The sequence below is a fragment of the Wolffia australiana genome, chromosome 11 (genome assembly GCF_029677425.1).
Source record: "Wolffia australiana isolate 7733 chromosome 11, ASM2967742v1".
Taxonomy (NCBI): Eukaryota; Viridiplantae; Streptophyta; class Magnoliopsida; order Alismatales; family Araceae; genus Wolffia; species Wolffia australiana.
In genome coordinates, this window is record NC_135845.1 from 5,363,647 (window position 1) to 5,390,730 (window position 27,084).

General features: G+C 38.2%; 1 protein-coding gene and 1 long non-coding RNA gene across 2 annotated transcripts; one reads left to right on the forward strand and one right to left on the reverse strand.

The window, feature by feature from the left end:
- Positions 1-9,717: 9,717 nt before the first annotated feature.
- Positions 9,718-12,137, forward strand: LOC144709441 (uncharacterized). Its single transcript, XR_013583030.1, has 2 exons — positions 9,718-10,060; positions 11,946-12,137. It is a non-coding gene; the product is annotated as an uncharacterized LOC144709441 (long non-coding RNA).
- Positions 12,138-16,232: 4,095 nt separating this feature from the next.
- On the reverse strand, positions 16,233-24,555 carry LOC144709439 (acetyl-CoA acetyltransferase 2-like). The gene is made up of 14 exons (XM_078582991.1): positions 24,305-24,555; positions 23,590-23,684; positions 23,410-23,508; positions 22,577-22,750; positions 22,122-22,227; positions 20,762-20,900; positions 19,460-19,537; positions 19,304-19,369; positions 18,821-18,906; positions 18,313-18,412; positions 17,607-17,717; positions 17,483-17,524; positions 16,773-16,859; positions 16,233-16,426 (listed from the first exon to the last, which is right to left on the reverse strand). The coding sequence occupies exons 2-14, from the start codon at positions 23,624-23,626 to the stop codon at positions 16,337-16,339; spliced, it is 1,215 nt and encodes a 404-aa protein (XP_078439117.1). The 5' UTR covers positions 23,627-23,684; positions 24,305-24,555; the 3' UTR covers positions 16,233-16,336.
- Between the last annotated feature and the right edge of the window lie 2,529 nt (positions 24,556-27,084).

A 27,084-nucleotide genomic window follows, 5' to 3' on the forward strand; every position in this document is an offset into this window, starting at 1 on the left:
TTGATTACTTCTAGTTCACAAATTATTTTATGTGATTACGACCATATCTAATCATATCTTTGAGTAGATTTTTGTTGCATTAATGGCATTCATACTCCAAGATTGTGTTGTATTAATTTAGAGTAAGAATCAAGAGAGATACCTGGGAAAAAACCTCCAATGTTCATAATCAGTTCTGGTAGTGGTTGGTCACTATTCATTACACTCATTATTAGCTAAGATAAAAACCATAGTTAATAATATATTTCTGTAGATCTTGGGTTCATTAATGTCATCCATATTCCAATCTTGTGTGGTGCACAATTGCAAGTAAGATTCAGGACATATGAGTTGGTAAGAGAGATACATGAGAAATAATCTTCACATGTTCATGATGAGTTCAGGTAGTAGTTGGTCACTACTAGTTTCACACATTATTGACTATGATAAAAACCATATCTGATAATATATTTAAGTAGATCTTGGTTGCATTTATGGCACCCTGGTGGCGACAACATCAACACATCATCATTGGACGAGCCGCCACCGTCATCCGAGACGGCCTGCATCCTGACTCGTCGCCAACATCAACTCAAGAACCTCCTTGATAACAACCAAGTCAACGCACCGGCATCAGACGCGTTGGCATCACACGTGTCTCCACTTACACACGACACGTCCCACATCATGACACGTCGTCAACGCCAGATCCAGAACTGCCCTTTGACGTGACACAATAACACGTCGTTTACTTTATTTTATTTCTCGTATTTTCTCTTTCCTCCAAGGCCTATATGTAGGCCAAAGTTGTAAGAAACACTTAGTGAATTTTCTTTTTAATTGAAGTCTTCTAGTTCAAAAAGAAAGTTTGCCCTAGTGGTCTCCTCCTGAGCTGCCACCGTCGCCGCCTCTTGCAGTCATCGTCGGCGCCGTCGAGGAAGGACCACTCCTACCGCCCACCTGTCGACTGACCACCACCCTCGCCCTGCGCCCCAGTCGCCCGTGCCCTTCCCCCTCCCCACCCCCGACCGCTTACGCCCGCCACGCGCTCGGGCGCCCGAGCCTGCCACGCGCCGGGCCACCTGCCCCCCCCCCTCGGCCGCCCGTGCATGCCGTGCCCCGGCCGCCTGTGCCCGCCGAGCCCCCGGCCACCCGTGCGCGCCCGTCGTGCCCCGGACGCCCTTACAACCACTTGTTGTCGCGCATAGCGTTTAGGTTTCGAGGTGCTGCCACGAACCACTCAAGGGGATGACTCCCCCCTTGACCCCCCCCCCACTAACCGCGCAGTTGGATCCGTGACACCCTGTCAAAGCGCACGTCAATCATCCCGCCAACGATGCGTCGAGAATTTCCCACAGCCTCTTCACGCACTATCTAGTGTCGAGGTACTTCTACACTCTTTGGTGTCCGTGTTCTTCTTCCAGTGTTCATCCACAGCCGTCGGATTGGATTGGATTTTGAATCTTCAAGCGACTAGTGGAATAGGTCTTTGAATCTTCTAGCAAACGCCATTCGAATTTATTGAGTGTGTTGCTTTGTTTGCACCACGGTGGTTGCAAGACAGTACTCCCGCCCTCAACGAGGAAAGGGGCTGCACCATCATTAATTTCTCCGGATTTAAATCTACGAATTTGATCGTGTGATTTGTGGTCTGTTTTATCCCATCCCTCCCCTAGTCATCCTAGTTTCCAGTTCCCATTGTCACCCTGTCCCAGTCTCCTCTAGCCACCCTGCATCACCCCGTCATCCCCTAGTCATCCTACAACACACCCATATTTATATTGAGTAAATAGAAGGAAAGAGAGATACATGGGGAAGAACCCTGAAGTGTTCATGATCAGTTCAGCCAGTGGTGTGTCAGTACAGTTCATTCATTATCGGCTATAATGAAGATCATATTTCATAGTATCTTTGAGTAGATAGTGGGTGTATTAATGACACCCGAATTGCAATAGAGAGCTAGAATCAGAAAGAATAAGACACAAGAGAGAGATACATGGCAAAAACCTCCAAGTTTTCATCATCAGTTCAGGTAGTAGCCCCACTACTAGTTCCACTCATTCTTGGATATGATGAAAACTATATCTTAATAATATATTTGACTTAATTTTAGTTGTATCAGCCACACCAATAACGCAATTAAGAGTAAGAATCATGAATAATGACAAGGAGAAACCCAAAAGTGTAACGACAAGTTTTTTCATTATTGGATTTGATGAAGACCATATCTTATAATATTTTCGATTCGATCTTGGACGCATTAAAGGCACCATCTCTATCTCTATCTCTATTACTATAAAGCAAAGTGGTGTACCCATCTGGCCTCTGATTGGCTGAGAAAGAGGAGAGAGAGAGTGAGAGAGAAGAGAGGAATTACCGATTCCATAAATTTACTTTCTCGCGGCGGTTTAGGGTTTTGGGTGGTCCGTAACGATGGAAATAGCCAAGGACTCGATCAAAAACGACGTGACCGGAATCCAGAATGATGCCCTCCGCTTCGGCCTAAGCGGGATCAGAAACGAGATCTCGGCGTAATGTTCGCCTGTCCTGATACCGGTACCGGATGCCGGTATCGGGACGAATGTTATATCGGATACCGGAAAGGCATTTTCCGGTATCCATTTTTTTCAATATCCGCATACCGGATATCGGTATTGGATATCGGTTGCTACAGTGCCGATATCCGATACCGATATCCGTCTTGATGTCGGCATCCATCTCCGTCTCAACGGGGCAGAAGACGATATCGGATATCGAATGTGGATATCGAAAACTGATATCCACATCGAATTATAATTAAAATAATATTAATTATTAAATGGTAAACATTACGCGATGGTTAACGTGGGCACGAGAGCAACAAAAGAGCTTTCTAATTGATCAGACATCTCGTATAATATATACAGGCGCGTATTTTTAATTTCTTCCATATGGGATAACAGGATTTGGGTTTTGTGTTTAACTCGGAATCCCTTTATCCCATATGGAAGGAAATAGAAATATTTGTTTCTATTTATTGGATGGTGTACTCATATATTAAATACATAATATATAAGGGTCTTAAAATGTAGCGGTAATTGATATAGATATTATTTTAATATTAAATATATTGTCGGCCTCATTAAAAATATACAGAGAAATTTTCTAATATCTTCCATGTGGGATAACGGGATTCTGAGTTTACATTACCTTCAAATCCTCTTGTCCCATATGGAAGAAAAAAAAATTTGCGCTCTATATATTAACAGACATTGAATATAAATCAGAACCACACAATGTGTATAAAACTTACAGGTAGAATATGAAGTGTAGATTATTTTTATCGGTCGATACCAGATATTAATATCCGGATATCGGTCCCGATACCTGATGACTCTCAATAAGTCATCAAATATTTAGACTTTTAAGTATCAAAGCATCAAGAATATTTAGTAAATTCATGTGAGTTGTCATGCATATGCATTATTTTATAAAATTACTAACCGCACTTGATTCTTCGAATCAAGTGGATTATATTTGACATTTTTTTGGTTAGTAAGTTCAGAAACAGGTTAAGACAACCAAAGGAGGACGAAAAGAATCAAGAGGAGTTGGCGAAAATTCAAGAAGAAGAAAATTCCAAAAATGCCCCCGGGGCATGTGTTAAGAGAAACCTATAAATACTCTCTTGAGAGTTCATTTTGAGGGGTCCAGAATTTCTCTCCAAAGAGGCTAGGGCTTGGAGAAGAAGGATTTCTGCAGACCCTCCAAGAGCTGATGAGCATTGGAGCTGGGAGAGAAGCAAGCTGAGGAATAGCTGGAGCACGACAATCGTCATCTAGCCGAGAGGGGTGTGACACCAGGTGGCGTGAGAGCTCCAGTTTCAGTTGATGTATTCTTCTCCCTGCAAAGACAATTGAGGTTGGATTGGAAGGTGCTGAGTTGTGTTTTCCAGTTGTTCCAACTAGGTTGTTCTGTTCTTTGAGTTAATCGCATATTCCTCGTCATTCCATCGATCGGTGTTTTCAGTTTTCTTTGAATCGTTCACTCTCGTTGTCCCAAATCCATCCCCCCTCCTTTGCCACAGTTCAGCAGCAAGGCAGCATCAGCGCACAGCTGAGCCGCGTGCAGCAACAACCGCACGCAGCTGCTTCCGCACGCGACAACAGCAGCACGTAGCTCCGGCTGCGCGCAGCAGTGTCCGCGCGCAGTCGAGCCACGTGCGGCAGCAACCGCGCGCAGCAGCATCTGCGCGCGACAACAGCCGCACGCAGTTGCTTCTGCGCGCAGTCGGGCAGCGCACGACTACAGCCGCGCGCAGCAGCGTCCGCGCGCAGTTGAGCTGCGCGCAGCAGCGTCCGCGGGCAGCTGAGCTACGCGCAGCCACCGCCGCGCGCAGCTGCGCCTGCACGCGCTCGCACAACACGAAGGCACCTTGCAGGCGCGTCTGCACACAGCTGGGCCACGAGCAGAAACGCCTGCAAGATCGCCCACCACGTGTTTGGCGTTTTGCCCCATCTACAGGAGTGAGCCTGTAGATAATAGGTGGAGAGATTATTAATCTTTAGGCATTGATTTTGAGAAGGAATTTGTCATCCCATCTAGAAATTATTTTTATAAACTCTTTCTGAGGAAATTCAATGACCTCTACTGAAGATAATCCTTCTGATTTCTGGTATTGACACATAAATATAACGGGCGGAACTGAGTTGAGTAAGAATTACTATCGTTCTACTGTCTCCCTGTGGATCGACCCTTGCTTGCCCTAAGGCTGTGAGGTTATACATTTCGTTGCATAAGCTCAATCCTCACACGATTACACTGATAAATAACCAGTAAAAACATACCAAAATTGAGCTTATCAATACCGATATCCGTCTATCCCTCAAAGACGGATATCGTCTGATATCCGATATCCGATATCCGACACCGTCCCATTTTTTCCTAGATATCGGATATCGGTTGTCCGATACCAGATATCGGACGGATATCGGTTGGGCAAACCCTATCTCGGCGGTCCATCCTCTCCAGCTTCCCATGGAATCGGTAATTCCTCTCTTCAATGGAAATTTAAATTTTATATATTACTGATTTGTGGAACATATTACCGTTGCAGAGTATACTCTCTAAAAGAAATGTTCTCCCTCTTCAGTGCGAGGAACGTTTTCCCGCTCGATTCCTTCTATGATGTACTGAACCTCTTTTACTTCTTCACGGGTTACATAAGAGTAGATTTTTTCTTCGCTTCTTCCGAGCAAATTTCTCTCCATGGACATGGTGAGTCTATTCCATTTTCCGCCCTCTGCAGCCATTTTGTAGTCGATGGCGCATTATTTTCTTCAAATTTTTGGGGTTATGATAAACGGTGCTAATGAGCGGCTTATTCGAGCTTCGATGCAAATTGAGAGGGTGGAAGATTAAAATGCTGAGGGTTCTTCATAGGTATCCATTTCTCAACCAAAAATTCAAGTGCTCATAATTTTTTTTTTAGTATCAAGTGAGCGAGAATTGGGTTTGTCTCTCTCAATAAACTTATATTCTTATTTTTATAATCTCTTTTACCTCGTTTTTATTGTGACCAGAAAGCATAAAAGTAATCGAGCGAATTGGGTTCTCTCTCTCTTGGACAGCTGCCGGAGATATTCTGTCACAGCATCTGTCTTCACTGCGCTTACTCTTCAGCTCATCTCTCCCACCCTCTTCTCCAGGTACCGGAAAATTTAGAGAGCCAGAATTGGGTTTGTTTCTCTCAATAAACTTATATTCTTATTTTTATAATCTTCTTATTTATATGCTATGATTTGTATATACCATGATTTTGTATTATGACTTTATACTATGATTTTGTATTATGACTTTTTAATATTCTGAATTGTATACTCTGATTTATATATTTTGATTTTTAATCAAATAAATATTTAACCAATATATATAAATAAATAGATTTTTAATCAATTTATATAAATATATATATATATATATATATATTTATATATTCTGATTTTTATAATCTTCTTTTTATATGCTGATTTGTATATTCTTATTTGTACATTATGACTTTTTATAATATTCTGATTTGTATATTCTGAATATATATATTCTGATATTCTTATTTTTATAATCTTATTTTTATATGCTGATTTGTATATTCGTATTTGTACATTATGACTTTTTATATTGTGATTTGTATATTATGATCTTTAATCAATGTATATATATAATCTGAACTCCAAGAAATAAAATAAGTATATGTATACAAATCAGAATATTAAAAGTCATATATATATATATTCTTATTTTATAATATTATTTTATATGCTGACTTTTATATTATCATTTCTACATTATGACTTTTAATATTCTGATTTGTATATTAAGAATATATATATTCTGATATTCTTATTTTTATATGCTGATTTGTATATTCTTATTTGTACATTATGACTTTCAATATTCTGATTTGTATATTCTGATTTATGTATTATGATATTTAATCAATGTATATATATAATCTGAACTCCAAGAAATGAAATAAGTACATATATACTTTCTAATATATATATATATATATATATATATATATATATATATATTCTTATTTTATAATATTATTTTATATGCTGACTTTTATATTATCATTTGTACATTATGACTTTTGATATTCTGATTTGTATACTCTGAATATATATATATATATATATATATATATATTCTGATATTCTTATTTTTATATGCTGATTTCTATATTCTGATTTATGTATTATGATTTTTAATCAATATATATCTATACTACTATAATAGGAATACATGTGGGCTTCTGGCCTCTGATAGGCTGACAAAATAGTGAGAGAGAAGAGAGAGAGTGAGAGTGAAGATAGAGAGAGAGAGAGAACGGTTGAGAACAGTTATGTCATCCACAAATGCAGAATGTTTTAGATCGAGACAAAAGTTGCAGTAAGAGGGACAAAGAGAGAAACTCAGCAACCAAAAGTATCTGAGAGGAAGCAAGATTCGGATCGTGAGAGAGAAACATAAAGATAGGGTGGATAAAACTACCAAGCAAGCGGTCGTAGAAAGCCAGACGGAGAGTATAACACAGACGATTTCGAGAGACAGAAAGAGTGAAAGTCAAAGAGGGGAGATAAGAGAACGAAAGAGAGACAGATATATAAAATATTAAGGTATTAGGAGATGGTGAGAAAGAGAGAGAGCGACCGAGCGAGAGAGAGAGAGAGAGAGAGAGAGAGAGCGATTCAGATATCGAGGAGGAGGGAGAGAGAAAGAGAGACATCAAGGAGGGAGAGAAATAGAGAGAGAGAGAGAGAGAGAGATTCAGACAGAGAGCAAGCGGTAGTGACAGATCTCAAAATTGACTGAGATCAGAATCTCGATCTCTGTCAATTTCGAAAATTCTGAGATCGAGATCATATGTCCTATTTCAAAATCATATGATTCTGAGATCGTGATCATATGAGATCTAGATCAAGATTCTGACATCAAATTTTCAAAATTGGTTGATCAAATTTCTAAACTGATTGATGAAATGTCGACAGTTTCATCAATTTCAGTCAATTTTGAGATTGAGATTCTGATCTCAGTCGATCTCCTGATCTCAGTCTCAGTCTGACATCAGATCTAAATTTCATCAACAAATTCATCAAAATGATTGATGAAGAGATCGAAATTGATTGACGAAGAGATCGAATTTGAGAGAATCTCGAAATTGACTGAAATCAGGAGACTGAGATCTCAGTCTCTCGATCAAAATTTAGACTTGATGAAAAGATTCAGGCCGATGGAGAACTTTGATGTCCATCAATCAGAATTTTTCTCGATATCTTCATCTTTGATGAAATGATAAAAATAAAAATTGATCTAAATAGGACTTCTCGATCGAAATAGGACATAGGATGAATGTCCACCTTTTGCTCAAACCAACTGTCGACGAAATAGGACTTCTCAATCGAAATATAAATAGGACTTCTCACTCGAAATAAAAATAGGACTTCTCAAATTCGAGATCAGTCTCCCAATCGATCAAAATTGATTAATGAATAGATCTAAATTGATTGACGAAGAGATCGCATTTGAGAGAAATTCGAAATTGACGGAGATCAGGAGACTGAGATCTCAGTCTCGCGATCAGAATTGAGATTTGATGAAAAGATTCTAATCGATGGAGAACTTCGATGTCCATCGATCAGAATTTTTCTTGATCTCTACATCTTTGATGAAAATATGAGAAACTAAAAATAAAAATAGATCAAAATAGGACATAGGATAAATACTCACCTTTTGCTCGAAGCAACTCTAGACGAAATAGGACTTCTCAATCAAAAAAACCAGGACTTCTCACTCTCTCTCCTCTCTCTCACTCTCTCTCTTCTCTCTCACTCTCTCTCTTCTCTCTCACTCTCTCTCTGCTCTCTCACTCTCTCTTCTCTCTCACTATTTTGTCAGCCAATCAGAGGCTAGAAGCACACATGTATTCCTATTAGTTGATCAACCTCACAGAGTTGGGTCTCTTCTGCATTCTTCCCTGGCTCTCGATGGCTCTTTCAGCAAATTTTGGTGGATGGGTGGCGGACTCTCCCGTGAGCAGAGGATTATCACTCACGACTGTCTGTAAGGTATAGTTTATCTTGAAGTGGCTAGATCCACAGCTGTCGGATACTTGTCATTTATCGATCAACGGTCACGATGAATTATAGAAGCGCATTCCTTTCTAGCCGTCGGATTGAATTCTACGTCAAGGTATTGATGGAAATATATGTGGCCGGCAAGCCAATCACACATTCCACATCTCGTTCCATATTCATTAATATAGCATATTCATTATAGTACACGTGTGATGCGTATAATGAAGTCCATGAATACATGATCGAACTTAGTGAATTATGATGAGATCGTAATACGGAGATCACTAGTCTTTAAGCATGTGTTCTAAACATTCCTATTCGAAGGATACGTGAGAAGGACATCAAAGTATCCGGATAGAATAGCACTATCTAGCCTCACTCATATGATGAGTATGGCCGGTCCCGTAGCCATTAGTGGGTGCTCTTTAGTAGAAAGAGTTCACTGAATTGATTCGTGCGAATCCCTGAATGGTATTATACCGAACTGTCAATCAGGTTGATTCACGTCACGGTTGTGCAAGTGGTCCTTAGACCTGAGACACCAAAGACGTCTTGTGGACGGACGGTTGTACTTTGGCTATGGCCAACGAGTCTCTAATCATGGGATTCTAAACGGTCTTAGTTCGGGTGCATCAAGAAGTACACGAAGGCGATTGAGTGATCAAGATGGGATCGTCCACCCTCGGTATAAGAGGTGACAGCTCAAGGAAGATGATGTGATGAAGTCCTTGGCCAAGGCAGTGAAATATCGGAGAAGAGTTCTCCGATGATTTCCGAATGCATCAGTACTAACTCGGATGATCGATTAGGGTTTGACAGTTGACCATACCCTAAGTCGTCCAAGGAGCATCAAGTGGATGAGGGATTATACATACACGGTAACCAATGATGAACAGGTTCCATGAGTGAGTCGATACACACTCCTTTGTATCTTCTAGGACACGAGGTGTAGCTTGGCACCCCACGTGTCGGAGTCTCGACCTATCGATTGGGTTAAATCAATCTGACATACATTAATCTATATGATGATATAGTTAATTAATTTGGAAGGCCAATAAAGGTTATTAGGCCACTGGAGTCGTTAACTAGACTGATACATGGGCCTAGAGGGTCACATGCAAATGGTCTTTTGGACGTTGGAAGATATACTTAAGTTTTGGGGGTTTTTATGAAAAATACCCACTTAGTATAAATAGGGGAAGGCCCTGAACGAAATTCACCCAGGCCAGAATTGTTCAGGGGCCTTTCCCGTTCTTCTCCACTCTCCCCACACCCCCTCTCCATCCTTGATGTGACCGGGACGACGTAACGACGCCGACGGAGAAAGAACGAGGCTCGTCAACGAGAAGGAGGAGATCCTACGCGCCGAGGACTGCGTGGATACGTCTAGAGGCGGCACACTTGAGCAGCTCGACTCGTCTCACTCTGGGATCGAAGAAATCACGAATGAGATTCGTGCAAAGGTACTTCGTTTCAATGGTTTTTGTTGATGCCGTTCGATTCGCAAAAGACTTCCGCTGCGCATCGTTTTGTTATGTTCATCTAGATCTAGGCCTATAGAACCCAACAGGTATAACATTCCATTGTGCCCTCGCTCTTGCTCCGACATCTCTTTTCATGTTCGTGGAGGCCGGCCGCCAGACCCTAGCGTGAGCAACCCCGTCGGTGCTCTCCATTCTCCTTGTCTCTCCTACCCGCACAAGATTCCCCTTCTAAAAGTTTGCAGATTTCTCTTGGGTGATTTCTCGCAGGAACACTAATCAGAAAAGAAATAATACGGAAAACCTCAAAGTCATGTATTTCTATTATAGTAGTATAAATTTGTCTGTTGCACACATAAATTCCTTTGATGAGTCTGAATTTCATCAGCCTTTTATAGAGGACAGATGAGTCCAATGGCCTTATTTTTTTCATCTTTTAATTATTTACTAAAGCCCTCCTTTCTCACTCTTCTCTCTCTACCCCGAGCGAACATTGTGAGTGGGCCCCACTAGTATTATAATATCAGATAAACTCATGTGATAATTGCCATCTTTTGAAGGTTTTTTTGTGTCAGGCCCCTTCTAGTTGGGTATCCTTTTGTCCCTTAACCTCAACATTTTTATTTTTGTAAATATCAAAAAAAAAGTCAACAACCGTTGAGACCCCAAAACACCTTTTCAAATAACTAAAGATACAAAAAAGTATAAAAAAAACAATATATGTGATAATACCTTAAATATTGATTTTGGGCTTTCTTCTAGATGCCGACTTTAGAGTAATGATGGTATTTTTATAAGTTTAACCTTTTACGTTAATTAGAATTAGTTGAGCTTCACATTTAATGGTCATTAAAAGAGGTTGTTGCCCCATCCGGACAGGTTGTACTCATAAACCTATCGCACGTGCGAGGATCTTTTACACGTGCGAAATCAGCGGCCTAAATCTTTGAAAACGACAGACAACTGAGTGAACCAATCGCTTCTTGCCACGTCATAACTTATTTATTTATTTATTTATTTTTGAATGGTTTTTAAACTCCCTTTCTAGTTCATAATTCTTCCCCTCTCTCAATCGCCTTCTCTCTTTCTCTCTTTGGGTCTACTCCACCAAGGAAGTGATGTCGGTAAGATGACTGAACTCTCGTTGTTGATCTATTATTTTTGCATGATTTTTTCTGAATTCATCTGATTGATCGAGTTTTTGGGGTTTTTTTCTTTGAAAGATCCGATTTTTGTTCTCACTTCTTCAGTTTTCTTCGTGGAATTGTTGTTTTTGTTTCATATGTTCTTCGCTCGCTTCTTTTTGTTTCTCTGTAACTAGTCCTACGTTTGATCAGCTCGAGTGTTTTTAGATGTTTGTCGGGGTAATAGAGAACTTTGATTTCAGACCGTTGTTGCTGTCATCGTGCAGTTCTTAGGAATTTTGGATAATCGAATGGTTGAAGAGGTATTTAGCGGTCGATAGAGCTTCTCTTCATGATTTTAATTGATGGGGTTGTTATTTAACGTTTTTTCGTCATTTTCTCTACCTTTTTAAAAATGAATTCGGATGGAAAATTGGGTGTCCCCAAATTAATCAAATGCTGACGTTTGGAACCCTAATCTCCTCTAATGTCAATAAATATTCAACCCCAACCTTTTTTATTGCGAGATGTAATTTATTCTTCAAAAAGCTTATTACTTCTTCTCCATAGTATTTTTTAACGAAATATTTTTAGAATATGTAGTTCCAATTAACCTACAGAATCGATCCCTAGAGTTTTTTTCCCACTTGAAAAGATGAATTATAATTTTTTGTTCTGTCTCCAATTCCCAAACAAAATCCTTAAATTCTTGTACCCTATTTACTAAATGGCTTTTGCAGCAGGAGAAAGGTCAACCCTTGCCAAAGTTTGGAGAATGGGATGTTAATGATCCCAGTTCAGCAGAAGGCTTCACCATGCTTTTTAACAAAGCCAGGGACGAGAAGAAAGGGGGAGGCATTGCGCAAGGAACAGCATCTCCTCTGCATCAAGATCGATCCTACAAAGCAGGAGGAACTTCTCCTTCTAAACCTTCTGTAAGTCTTCTCTGATGTCTTCAAATTACTAATTTGATGTGCGGTGGAATACCATAATCTACCCTCTATCTATCTATCTATCTATCTATCTATCTATCTATCTATCTATCTATCTATCTATCTATCTATCTATCTATCTATCTATCTATCTATCTATCTATCTATCTGTCTGTCTGTTTGTCTATCTATCTTTCTGTCTATCTATCTGTCTATCTATCTGTCTATCTATCTGTCTATCTATCTGTCTCTCTATCTATCTCTCTATCTATCTGTCTGTCTATCTATCTATCTATCTATCTATCTATCTATCTATCTATCTATCTATCTATATATATATCCATCCATCCATTATATCCATCTATATGTCTATCTGTCAATCTATCTCACTTTACTTATAGATTTATATAGAGTTTCTCTGCACTTTGCTATGGGCTTCTCACATCCCCAATTTGATGCACTGTGAAATACCATTACATACTGTGCATTTGTCTATTCATGTCTGTCTACCTTTCTATAAATCAATGATCTGTCTATCTCCAATTGGTATATACGAATATCTTTACTTTCTATAATTTCCATCTATATGAGTATCGATCTTTCAAGGTATAGATCTACCTACAGTCTCTGTGCACTGTGATATGGACATCTCCCACCCTAATTTTATATAATGCGTAATACCATTATATTGCATCAATCTATGTACCTTTCAGTTTATCTTTATATCTCTCTGTCTATCTAGCTATCGATCTATCTATCTATCTACAGTTTCTTAACTCTGGGATGTGGACTTCTCCCTATCCCTTATTTGATAAGCTGTGGAATACGCATCGATCTGTCTATATATCTCTCCCTGTCTATCTGTGGATATATCTATTTATTGTCCATCCATCTATCTAGCTACAGTTTTTCTACACTGGGAAGCAGTTCTTTGTCAAATATGATAGTAAGTTAGAATGGCTGATTTTCTTCAAAAAAAAAATTTGAATGGCTGATGAAGTTAACAAATGTTGCTTGTATGGTCTACAGAAAAAATGGTTTTGCTGCGTACAGGCTAGCCCTGTTAACTCCTAAGCCAGAGGAGAGGTTTCTGTTCCTTCTTGAGGGAAATATCCAATTTGGGTCAGCTTCAGGTGGATTTCTACCATAACATGATCTGTTAATTCAAGAGATGACTTCAGGCAAGATGCTCTACCCTCTGGGGAGCGGCTGATAGGAAAAAATAACACGGGGAATGATTATATACGCTCAACTGAACCAATAATAAATATATATACCTATAATGTATAGTTTTTACGCCTGAGTTATGGGAGAAACTCAATGGTTATTTACTTTCTTTTGCTGCCGGAATCCCTTGTAATGATATGGAATAAAGTGGGTTGTTTTGAACCTGATTTAATAATCAGAGGAGTATAATATGTTTAAACAGCCAATTGAACCATATATACATGCATATTTTATCATTTCTGGTGTATGGTTACCGGCCAATGGTTATTTGCTTCTTTGGGTAACTGAACTGATTGAAGTAGGTTATTTTGGAGCTGAATAAACACAAAAACTGTTATTTTGGTCATTCCTTCGATTTGGTTCAATGATGAAACTGGGATCTAAGAAACTGAGATTTCTTAAGCTTGGGGGGGTAGGGCCAAAACATAGGAACAAGTCCATGAGGTTGAAGAAACTACGATCCTTTGAGTTTTATAAATCTTCTTTTATGTGATGGCAAGACTAATGTGGCAGTTCTTCCATTGAGCAGGGGACAGGGAAGATGTCAAAAACAAACCATAAAGCGTTGTTAGAGGGAGATTATTTTTTTATGAAGTGTTTTTTAGGTATTTAGTTCGTGAAGAAGATAATGACTGTAAAGTTGATCTTAGATACAAATGTACCTAATGGTAGTATATAACGGCTGGTAGTGGAGGTACACTGAAGCACAAAACTAAGTGATAAATATTTGTTAAATATGAATGCCTGGCACGTGCATTGGTTTTGAAACCATGTGAGGGCTATAAGACATTTCTCTCTCATATACTCTCTCTTGTAAGAGTTTGCCAGTTAATTAATCTCTCTTTTATCATTGACTCCAGAATTTTCCTGATAATTCAGGAGAGAAGACAAGAGAGAGAAAGAGAGATTGTAGAGAGAGAGAGAGTACAAGTCGAATTTGAAAAGTTGTGGACGTATTAATGTCCGATTAAAATCCAACCAAATCCATTCTTCAAGAGTGTTGCAACCCATTAATAAAGGGCCGCCCAAATCCATCAAATCCAATAATGAAAGAATTAATAGTTACAACCCAAGAACTAGAAATATCCTTTTGTAGATCTTCCTTCAAATATCAAAAGAGGAAATAGTGTGACCAACAACTTCCTGAGCTGATCATGAACACCTGGAGGTTCTTTCCCATTCTTCAAGATAGTTGCTCAAAATAGAAATATGGGTGCCATTCATACAACCAAGATAAAGTTAAAATAAATTATTAGATACAGTCTTCATCACAACTTGTGATTGTCCAACCGATATCGGATATCCGTTCGATATCCGATATCGGACAGCCAATATCCGATATCCGGGAGAAAACTGGGACGTTGTCTGATATCAGATATCGGATATCGGCTGATATCCGTCCTTTAAGTCCAGATGGATATTGATGACGGATATCGGGGGAGTGAGGACGAAACGGGTATCGGATACCCGATATCGGATTTCGATATCCGGCTATTGGAACGGGTATCCGAATATCGATATCCGGTATCAACTGAAAAAAATAAACATTTCTACCACATTTATAGGCTTATGTACATCAACATCATATTATTTAATGTTATACCAACCTCAGTTAATATATAGAGTGCAACATTTTTAATTTCTTCCACATGGGATAACAGGATTCGAAGTTTAATGTAAAGTCCGAATCCCGTTATCCCACATGGAAGAAATTAGAAATGTTGCTTTGTATATATTAAATGAGGCAGGCCATATGTTAAATAATGAAATAATATTCTACCAACCATCGCTATATTTTAAGCCCCATAAATATATTGGTTAATTAATGTATTTACATATTGTTCAATAAATAGAGCTAAAACTTCTATTTTCTTCCATATGGGATAAAGGGATTCCGAGTTTAACATCAAACTCCAAATCCGGTTATCCCATATGGAAGAAATTGAAAATATTGAGCTGTATATATTAAACGAAATGGGTAAACAATCAGAAAGGTCTCCTAGTAACCTCTTGGCCAAACCTGATGTTGTCATCCTCCCGTTTGAGACGGAGGCGGATGACGACATCAAGACGGATATCGGTATCGGATATCGTCACTGTAGCAACCGATATCCGATACCAATATCCGATAGCCGGATATCGAAAAAAAGGATACCGGAAATTCCCTTTCCGGTATCTGATACAGCGCCCGTCCCGATACCGGAAAGGGAACCCTAATCACAAGCAATAATGAAGGAACTACTTGAACTGATCAATACCACTTGGAGGCTATTCCCCAAGAATTATCTTTCTTTCTCATTCTTAATGATTCTAGCTCTCAATTGCATGTAGGTGTCATTGATACACCCAAGATCAAGTCCAAGATATTACGAGATATGATTTTCATTATCACGAGCAATGAATGAACTAGTGGCGATCCACCGCTGCCTGAACTGATCATGACTATTTGGGGGTTGTTCCCCATGTATCTCTCTTTCCTATTAGTTTCTCAATAGAAAAATGGGTGTCATTAATGCAACCAAGATCTACTCAAAGATATTATTAGATATGCTTATCATCAACCAACGATGAGTGGAACTAGTAGTGACCAAAATCTACTCAAAGATAGTATTATATCTAGTAGTGGAACTAGTAGATATAACATGTTGAGGTTATTTCCCATGTATCTCTCTTTCCTCCTCAATTCCCCTGATTCTTGCTTGAAACTGAATTTTGGGTGCCATTAACACAACCTAATATTAAGTCATATATAAAATTAGACATGATCTTAATCAGTTAGGTGTAACCACCTTCAACTGATCATGAGCATTTGGAGGTCTTCTTCCATGTATCTTTCTGTGCTCACTTCACAAGTTTGCAATATGGGTGTCATTAATGCAACAAAGAACAAGTCAAGTATATTATTAGGTATAGTCTTTGGGTTTAACCAAATAAAGAAAAATTTAAAAAAAAATTGAAGAAAGGAAAATTTAAATTTAGATGAGCTCAAGGACGAGCGCAGATGCCCCACCACCACCATTGCAGACACCAGCAACTCCAAACTTGCCTCCTTTCTGCCTCAGCACCTGTGTACAATCAGAGACATCTATTTTTATTTTTTTTTAAGACATGGAGACATCTAAAATAGGTGGAGAGGGAATCTGAGACAGCCAGGAAATGCTGCACAATATTTCCAAGGTAACATTTGACTGTAAATATTTAGGGAAAATATTGAGAGAATCTACATTTTTTTTACTCATGAAACATATTCAAACAGCTGTCCATCTTATGCTCTTTTAAGTGTATAGAGTGTTGTTCTCTAACTTGAATTCAGGGCTTCTTTCTCAAAAAGTGGAGCATGATAAAGCCATTGAATTTCAATTGAAGAAAAATATATTGATGCAGTTCATCCAAGTTTGGTATTTAGCTTACCCCAAGAAGTGTGACCGAAATCCGGGCTCCACTACATCCAAGAGGATGCCCTAGAGATACAGCTCCCCCATGTACATTCACTTTTTCCTGAATTAATAAGTGCAGAGGTGTTCATCATATAAAACTGAACCATGTATAAAAATCCGGTAAGAGAAACTTTGCCAGTTGCAAGATCCAGTCAGAGCGTGCAGTGTCGGTAGATGATGATGATGAATCTGTCATCGTCTTACCAAAATTTTGTCGTTGTCATCATCATCCATAGGTGGTTCTGATGAATGACGATGGCAATGACAAAGATGAATCTTGGAAACCAGAAGATGATGAAGATGATTAAATATCATCGTCCACTTGCATATAATGATGAATTCATCGTCGTTGTTATTATCCCCAGATATAATCAGGGTCATCATTATCCATTTTCGTCTTGGGCAATTGATGATGAAGATGATTCATCAGCTGAGGGATGACAATGAAGATTTGTCATCGCCATCCAGGACGCAGAACACTATGTCAATATTATCTGCCTGATTATTTGTTATTTTTCTGATCAACAAATGATGGATTTTCGTTGCATGATATTAGATTTGACATCAATTTTCTGCCATTGTCAAAGAACGCAAAAGGTTCTTTTCTGGATTTTTTCAACGGTTTCTTTTATGCAACATAATCGGACCACTTTCCATCAAAGAGGGAGAGAAATTTGGACTCACAGAAGGTAACCCAAGAAGCTTCTGGTTCGCCAGAGCCACAACCTGCAGCAGCGAATGAGTTCCCGGTCAACATCCAGTTAACCAAACGTCTGAATAAACTAGAGAGAAAATCTAATCCACTGACTGAGAAGGCTTCGTTTATTTCGTAATAGTCAATCTGAGAGGACTCCAATCCAGCATTGGAGATGGCCTTGGGGATTGCAAGTGCAGGGGCGGTAGTGAACAACTCGGGTGCCTAAAAAACCAAAGTCCACTCATTTATGAGCCTAAGGTTTGGTTAGATAATCCTTAATCGTAAAATATACCTGGCATTAGTGTTAGCCATCACCATGGAAGAAGATGAAAAGACAATGATGACTCCCCATCGTCCTCGTCATTCATCTTCATCGAAATGTCAATGATGATGACGAGTTAACCATCGCCATTGTCTTTTGCCCGCATATTGTTGACAGATGACGGAGATGAATCGTCATCATTGTTTCGTCAATTTCTCTATTTTTTGTCTTCCAGATGACAGATGTCCCATCCTCGTCACTCATTTGTGGCTAGGATGACAATGATGATTTCATCCTCATCATTTTGTGTGCAAACTCGTCATCGTCACCAAGAACTGTAGGGCATTGCAAGCCATTAGAGGTAGGATAGGATAGTTTTCAGAAGATAGGAGAGGGGATGACTTCTAATCCCACAACGGACATTACTTCTTGATACTTCTTCTTGGATGCTCTCCTGAAGGGGAGAACTGCCCAAGAGATAAAAGACTAAAGGGCTGAAGCGACGAAGAATGGATGCCAAGAATGTGGAGTTCGGGGAATGTTTCAATGTATTACCTGAGCCGCGTCGGCATAACCGGTGATCTTAGCAAGAACATTCAAACCAAGCTCCAGCGCTTTCTTTCCGCTCACCAAAACTAATGCTGCAGCGCCATCACTGTCGATACATCACTTGTGTGAAGAATAATTACAATGTGTTCAGGGTTGCCTCAGGCATTCATCCTTAGATTATTTCCCTTTAAATACATGTAACCCTAGTTGTTGTGGAATTATCTGGGAGATCCTACAAATCTGGGCCTGTTATTGTTTTGTTTCTTCGATCTTCCTGTCTATCTCTCATTACCTTTCCTTCTAATAACCCTCCTCAATGGTGATCTAGCCCAAGACTTCTATTCCAATGCATGACCTAAATAATAAATGAGCTGAAATCGTTATTTTCCAGACGTAATTGCCCAGAAGTTCTCCGAGATAAGATGAAATTATTAAGAACACAAATCTAAATAGCAATAATTTATTGGACGCTGGTAAAACATTAGGAATACATTTTTTAAGAATATTAATATACCTTATGCTAGAGGCATTGCCAGCAGTTACAGAGCCACCATTGTCCTTGAAACTGGGTCGAAGCTTCCTGAGCTTTGCAGGATCAAACTGAGTAGATATGCAAGCCGTTAACCCAAGAACTTCAATCAAATATGAGTTTGGATAATTCATCCAAGGCAGCTTATTTTTCAAGTATGAGTTTCATTTTTTCTTTGTCACATTCTTGGGGGCATCTTAGTACATAATTTAACCAGCTTATTTCATGACCCACAAATGAAGTTACAGAGTACCAACATTCATTAGTTGAAAAAGTAGTTTCAGAATAGCATTAGCTATAAAAGGAATAATTTGGTGAACAACAGAAGATATGTTTCACATCATGATTTAGCTTCAACATATCAAATTCGCATCATACAATCAAAATCCAAAATGAAAGAATGAGGTTTGGAAAAATCAAATTAAAAGCGAGAAAAGTTTATCCTTCAGGAATCACAAATTTTTATACCTTCTCCAAGCTTTCATCCCTGTCAATAGTAACAGATGGCCTTCCCCTGCCACCTGGAACTTCAACCTGTGAACCACAAATACTTGCATTTCAGAATTTGTTTTTAGAAATTAGTCTTTCAAATTTTATAGAAAGGATAAACAATGAACAACGTACCGGTACTATTTCCCAAGAGAAAACACCACTATTACGAGCATCAATTCCACGTTCATTGCTTTGAACCGCATAATTGTCCTGCATCAGCAAGGATCATAAGTCATTCAGGTTCTATTTTCAGTTTTACAGCACCGTGGCCACCGCATTCTAATCGCCTCAATTAAGCTACAAGAAAATCGGATGAAGAATATAAGGGAATATTTAAGCAAAACTTACATCTCAATTAATATTTTTCAAGAAGCCAAACTACATTTCAATCCATATTTTCAATTCAATTCATATTTTGGAAGTGTGAACTGTGGACCGCTATAAGAACGGTACTTCGTTTTAATGGTTGAGACCCATTTTGACAGGAGGAAACAACCCCAGAGCTGCCTATTTAATATTAACAGTCGATTGTTTAAAAATCTCTGGCAATCATCTCCACAAAACTTGACGGACGATCCAACTTCATTTGACAGGGAATAATTTCATACGAAAGTTGATCATAAGATGTAATCCACTTCAACACAAATTCTAAAAGTGTTTTTTAATATAGTACACCAGAAACACGCAAGGGAATGGTACGACCCCCTACCCCACTGGGCAAATTTTTATCATTTTTCTTTAGATTACTTTCAGTGGCCCGCAGTTCAGACAAGAAGTGTTTGTTGAACCCACTAGGAAATCCTTCCGGAGGCTTTTAGGCCCCCATCCGGGCCTGTAGCCTGTGACGATCCCCATGGAGATCATAAAAAAAATCTAGAGAAAGAAGAGGAAAATATGAGGAGAAGAGAGAAGAAATTAGAACGGCTTAGGCCTTAGGAAATTCCAAATCGAGACCTCTTGATCTCATGATAGCCGAAGACAGATACACGTGCCAGAAAAACCTCAAATGATCATACATCCAAAAAGTGCCTAATAACTTTACAAGAGGATATTTATAGCCCTAAGATTGTTCAAGAATAGTATTCTTCCCAACTAAGGCCCAGTCGTTGACTGAGCCTCCGTTTCACCAGGTCTTCAGTTTTGAGTTCTTCTCAGGAATCGATAATAGCCATTGTAATATTTTTTATCCTTCCCTCTCTCTAGATATATATATTCATAGATGATAAGCATATATTCATCTCTCCCCCTCTCTCTCTCTCTCTAACTTACTATCTTTCCATCTCTCTATCACTATCTATCTATCTTATCCATCTCTATGTATCTACCCCTTCCTGATGCAGTCCTGCCCAAGGTCTCAATCAAAGATGTAGACCAGAAACAAGCAACTCGAGGAATGTACTATAATATGAGAAAAAGAAAGCTCTAAAACTGTACCTGCTCTTCCCTGCTTATCGAGTGTTGGTCAGCACAAAGCTCAGCGCACATTCCCATAGCATAATCGTTGTAGACATCCCACAGCCCGTCTTTGAGCATACCATCCACGATCGTGTCATGCCCAAACCTTGAACCTTTTCTGCATCAAAATTACAAGTCACATTGAAGATTTTTTTTAAAAAGGTCAGATTAATGAAAATAATAGCCCTCCAACATTGAACTGTGTATGGGAATCCTTGGGTCCAACTTCAAATCCAAGATCATGACCCTAATGTACTGACAACAAATACAAGGCTGGCTCTCCAGAAAACCTTCAACCCTGAGCCCCAGACCCTTAAGCAAAGGTTAACATGAAACCCAAAATCATAAAACATAACTCTTTTTTCCATTTTTCATAAAACATGACTCTTAGACCATAAACCACAACCTGGACTCTAAACACAACCCTAAACCAAATATTGTAGGCCGTAAACCACAAAATCATGTTTTATGAAAAATGAAAAAAAAAAAAACGAAGTTTGTTGTTTGAATAGAATCTGCCATTTAGGAGAAATCCTCTGTATTTCTGACTGCCAAAATATCAATAAGACCACAAGCTTGGGCTTCTGTTCCTGACATAAAAACATCACTGTCCATGTCTTCGGATACAACCGATAAGGGTTTACCAGTTCTTTGTACATAAACCCTTGTGCGGGTTTCACAAAGTTTCTGTAGTAGTTTCACCTCCAGGATGAATTAACTTGCTTTTGCCTCATAAAAAAAACTAGCAGGTTGGTGGTTATGATGATTCTATATTATCCATTATGAATGAATGGCTTCTCCCAGCGTTACATAGCAATGGATTCTGTTATTTCAAGCTAGGATGCCAATGAAACAGAGAAAAAGATGGCAATGCAACCTCAAAACATTAGATGACCAATTGTACGACAAGATTGAAGCAGAATCATCAGTTAGCTGGAAAGTAATCCGGACGGAAGATCTACTCAAGAGGAATCAATCCCAAAACCCCCTCTGGCAGGACAGAACACAATCAGTTGCGTTAAGAAGGAATAAATTACTATTTCTTAACCCATTTAAAGGTACTTCTTATTGAGATCCAGAAGAAAAAAATTATACATTAACTCCTTAATTGCTTTCGAATGTCTTTTCTCAAAGATAACGAAATAAATACCTTAAAGAAAATTCCGAGGGTTTCAAAACCAAATAGAAAATTATTCCCACTAACGATTCAGTATGAATATCTTAATTTGTATGTGTAGAATTTCAACTTTCGAATTTAGCTCTGTAACTCCATAAAGCCAACAATGGCAAAAGGCAATTATGATACTCAGAAGGAAAAACAGCATAGTGTCATACAAACCTCGCCTCAGCTAGGTACTTGGGCGCATTTGACATACTTTCCATTCCCCCAGCCACGACAACATCATTTATACCAAGCTGGATGGTTTGTGCCGCGAGCATTGTAGCTAAAATGGCAAAGTTTTAATAGATATATTAATATCAAGAGGCATGACAACCAGAAATACAATGATAAAGACAAGGCAACCGCGTTTTCCAAACCCTATAAAAGCATAGGAACCTTAATAAAGTAAATCGCATTCGAAATAACCACCAACGATAAAACAAGAAGGACATGGCAATGAGACCTGGGAGTCAAACCACTAAAGAGAAATGAATTAGCGAACTCAATTTACAACTACGGTCTTCAAACCTTGTAATAGGATAGAAATATCAAAAAGTCAATCGCATTAAAGCCCTACTTCCAATAATAAAAACCAAAATTAGAATTAAAAAGACATGATAATGAGTCCCTACCTTTCATTCCTGAGGCACAGACTTTGTTAATAGTGGTGCATGAGGCTGATGAGGGTAATCCTGCCCCTAGAGCAGCCTGCCTAGCGGGAGCCTGTCCCAGATTTGCACTCAGAACATTGCCAAAGAAAACTTCTTGCACTAGTTCTGGATCGACGTTAGCCCTCTTAAGAGCAGCTGTGATTTAGACCACGAAGCCATGATGAGAACATTTTACGATTGTTTGAGTGGAAAAAGAAAGAAAAAATATTATTAGATGTCATAGTTATGTCATTATACGGTTGATTGAGAGGAAAAAGATAAAAACAAATAAATTTCATACAATGAATCACAATGCCATGCTTCGAATATGAGACAATATTGATACAGGGAAAAATGATAAATATAAAATTCATGAACGCGAAGAACAATGGCAAGGTTGGAACATATGACGAATGATTGAGGGGGAAAGATGAGAAATTTCAGGAAATGAATAATGGAGTTCTTACTGAACCGTTAGTTAATGGTTTGAAGGGATTTAAGAAAAATGTTAGAATGTGAAGAACGGTGTCGTAGTTAGAACAAATGAGTATTGATTGATAGGAAATAGATAGAAATAAATTTCATCAAGTGAAGCACGATAACGATTATACCATATTAAGATTGATTGAGGGGAAAACTATAAAAGTTAATTTCATGAACCGAAGCGAGATGGCATAGCTAAAAAATAAAACAATTTATTGAGAGCAAAAAACAACTAAAAATTTGACGAATGTAAAACAAGATGTCATGATTCGACCATATGACAATTGATTGGTGGAAGAAATATAAAATAAATCATGAAAGAATGATCTTACAGGCAATAGCAATCGATCCCAGTTTGGTCGCAGGCAAGGATGAAAGGGCACCTAAAAACCCTCCCATCGGCGTACGTGCAACACCAACAATGCAGACATCTGTGCAAAAACATTCGTGTTAGAACGAAATTTTATAGGTATTGATTTGTTCAAGTATTAAAAATAAAATGAAACAATTACCTCGATCCTTCAAATCCGAAGGTACCGCCGGCGCCATCAGATTATCCAAATCCTATTATGAACAACCTACTGACACCGATCTTCGATCAAACTATCTGCAAAGAAAATAATCTCAATACCCTTCTGAGAAAACACAGGAAAACTAACATTAGAACGCGTATTATAAAGATTAACGCCCAAGTTTAAGGAAAATATAATGAGATATCGCTCAATAGGAGATAATACTGATGAAGTGAGCGGCATGAAAGGAAGAATCATAGAAAAAATAATCTTGAACCAGCATGTTTGAGCTAAAAATGGGCCACAAGAACAGCGATAAAGATATTAAAGATAAAACCAAGCAAACATGGATCGCCTGCCTTCAATCAAATAATCTGCAAAGAAAAGAATGACAATACCCTTCTGAGAAAGCACGACAAAAACAAACATCAAAACGCATAAACTATAAGAACATAAACATTAAACACAAAATACAACGAAAAGATGTCGAGATCACTCTCAGTATACCCAAAATACAACGAAAAGATCTCGAGATCATTCTCGGTATACCCAAAATACAACGAAAAGATGTCGAGATCACTTTCAGTATGAGATAATACAAAAGAAGTAACGACAATGAAAGGGAAGAACCATCCAGAAAAACAAATCAAGAAAGAACATGCGGCAGCGCAAGAACACTGATGTGGAGATTACAGAGAAAACAAGCATGACCCACCTGCCCACTCGCCAAGGACGAACTCAGATCAAGATATGCGAGGTGGGTCTCCTTTTAAAGGCACAAAAAACGTACCCGTCAACCTTAAAATATCGCAAAAACATGATACAATCAACTGGTGGGCATCTTCAAACACATTTTCATTGCGGGTAATCTCCAATTCTCAGATTGGTTCAAAGATTCGTCGATTTGGCGATTCAGTTTTCCCGATCTCGCAACCTAATTGCATTGTTTCCTCCGCCATCTGGGTCCACCTCGCAATTTGATATTTGACCAAAAATAATACACTGTATGAACATCCTCTAGAGCAATGAATCTGGCCCAAGATTTTTAAGAATGTCATAAATGAAAAAGATTTCTGGGAAATATTTTCTACCCAATTTAAAGTTGATTGTGATGGATGATTATATTGTGTGCTTTGATGTTATCACTTGATTGATATCCTTGAAATGGTTTGGCTGTTTGATGAGAAACTGAGCTCTAAATGACTCTACCATTAGAATAAATCTCCAGTTTAACAATGTAGCTTTGATTATTTGACTCTCATTGATTAAAATATGACATTAGTCAATGCCATAAATTGTTTTTTGATTTTTAGGACAGCTGTAGAGCATATTTGAAGTACTATGAACTAAGTTAATTGTTGATGTTGATCTTACAAAAAAAGTGAAGTTTGATGTGAAATCTGCTAATTGTTCATATGCCTAACTTATTGTGGGTAGAAGAATGTCACAATAACATTTAATGATGAACCTTGTACCTAGATAAACTCTTTCCCAACTGTCTCCTCAACATACAGATTTGATCTAACCAAGTGGATAGAGGAATATCATGTGAAACATAAAATTCCAATGTAATGTTAATTTCTTGTACAGCATGTTCATAAATTTGATCATTCGTATACCAAGAAACCATATTTATTCTTTTTATCTTGCTCCTTTGTGGTTTTCTTCTCAGCCTGTATCATCCATCTGAGGGGATAAATAGAATAAATATGGTTTGGAACCTTCATCTTTGTTAATGCAGTTCAAAGGAACATCATATCAATTTGGAATGCCCCTGCCGATCAAATGTAAACTTGACACAATTTGATCTATATAAATAATAATACTTCTAATTCCGTAGATCTATATAAATGATAAACACGTGAATAATATGAACAATTGCTTATTAGACATGGCCCATCTTGATGTTATAAACTCTCACTCATCGAGTAATGTAGGGACAGTGGTATTTAGTCAACATACATATATATATTGATGCATAGTTGTATTAAATTTATTCCATATTCCATGAACCCTATAAAATGATACAATTTTGATATTTATGTCGCCGTTTTTCTTAAACTACGATTGAAATTTTAGACTACAGATTCTCAAAACATCATTATCGGAAACTACTCACGGATCGATTAGTAGATCCGGTATCAGGTTTGATGATAGGGAAGGTCAGTATCCACTTAGCTCAATGTTATATAAGAACTGGGCCATCAGGGGGAAGTGTGTTTCATCTGAAATATTAAAATTTTCTTTATTTGAATTAAATGCTTCAGAGACTCTTGAGTTTTCTTTGACTGCCTAAAATCTGTGCAGGATTGTAAGATCTGACCAAGCCCCTTTTTGATCAACCTAGATAACCATGGTATGTCGAGACACATAGGAATAAGCTTGTCAAACATTCAGATAAATAAAATATTTTCCCATTTGTGTTTATTGCAGATTAAACGATCAGCCAGCAGCATCATCAATCCAATGCCCCCAGCCATTCAGCCACCATTATCACCAACTAAGGATAGTGGAGGTGTCATAGTTCATCCACTCTTTCTTGTTCCCCTTAGTACCTTTTATGTTGTACTAACTTATTATCATGATCTCTATATATCTTTCTCTCTCATTCGTTCAAATGCTCATTGCAAAGGGACCAATGTACACCTCCTCGGAGAACCATTCCATCGATGAACGAGAACAAAATAGATAAACGGAAGTCATTATAAAAATATTCAAGAATATGAAATATCTTATAGGGATCATGATAGTAATGATTGCAATTTGATCTAATAAGAATTTGGCATCATGAAGAGATAATATAATAATATGATAGAAGAATAGAGAAGAAAGGAACACGGCAAGTGACGTAGTGGCAGCATGAAGAGAAAATTTTTTTTTGACTTAATGGGATCAAACGGTATGTAAGTCAAGTACAAACCTGCATGTCATTTGAATTGATTAATACGAGTTGTTATTGTGTAATATTTATCAGGAAGCTCGGGGATATGTGAAATGAAAATTGAATTCTGATGAGATCACGATGCAATTATGGTTTGTGTCTAAATAGAAACTTGAATTCGTATGCTGATGATGGTTGATCATGTACCCATTTCCGTGGAGACACCAATGAGAGACAGTAGGTGCTCTATGTGAAAATAGTTCACCAAATTTATCTTTATGAAACTCTATATCATTTTTTTACTAACTATAAATGAGGTTGATTCGTGTCACAATTTTTTATGTGGTCCTTAGACCTGAGACACAAATGATATACTGTCGATGGATAATTGTCTTTTGGCTATGACATATGAGTCCTTAATCAGATGATTCTAATTGGTCTTGACTCAGATGCAATGACAATTCTACGATGATGACTGAGTGCTCAATATGGGATTCCCAGCCCATTTATACAGTAAGAGACAAACTCAAGGAGAACGATGCAGTGAAATTACTGCCCAATGTAGTGCAAATATATGAAAATGAGTTTTCGCATAATTCCAATTCATTATTCCT

Bases quoted from the DNA above. Each gene is read 5' to 3' on its own strand.
- LOC144709439 (XM_078582991.1), bottom strand. From the start codon at position 23,626: ATGGCGCCGGCGGTACCTTCGGATTTGAAGGATCGAG. The intron at 22,751-23,409 runs GTAAGATCATTC...TCTAAATCACAG, and splicing joins GGGATCGATTGCTATTGCCT to CTGCTCTTAAGAGGGCTAAC. The intron at 20,901-22,121 runs GTTTGTATGACA...ATTTTGATGCAG, and splicing joins AAGTACCTAGCTGAGGCGAG to AAAAGGTTCAAGGTTTGGGC.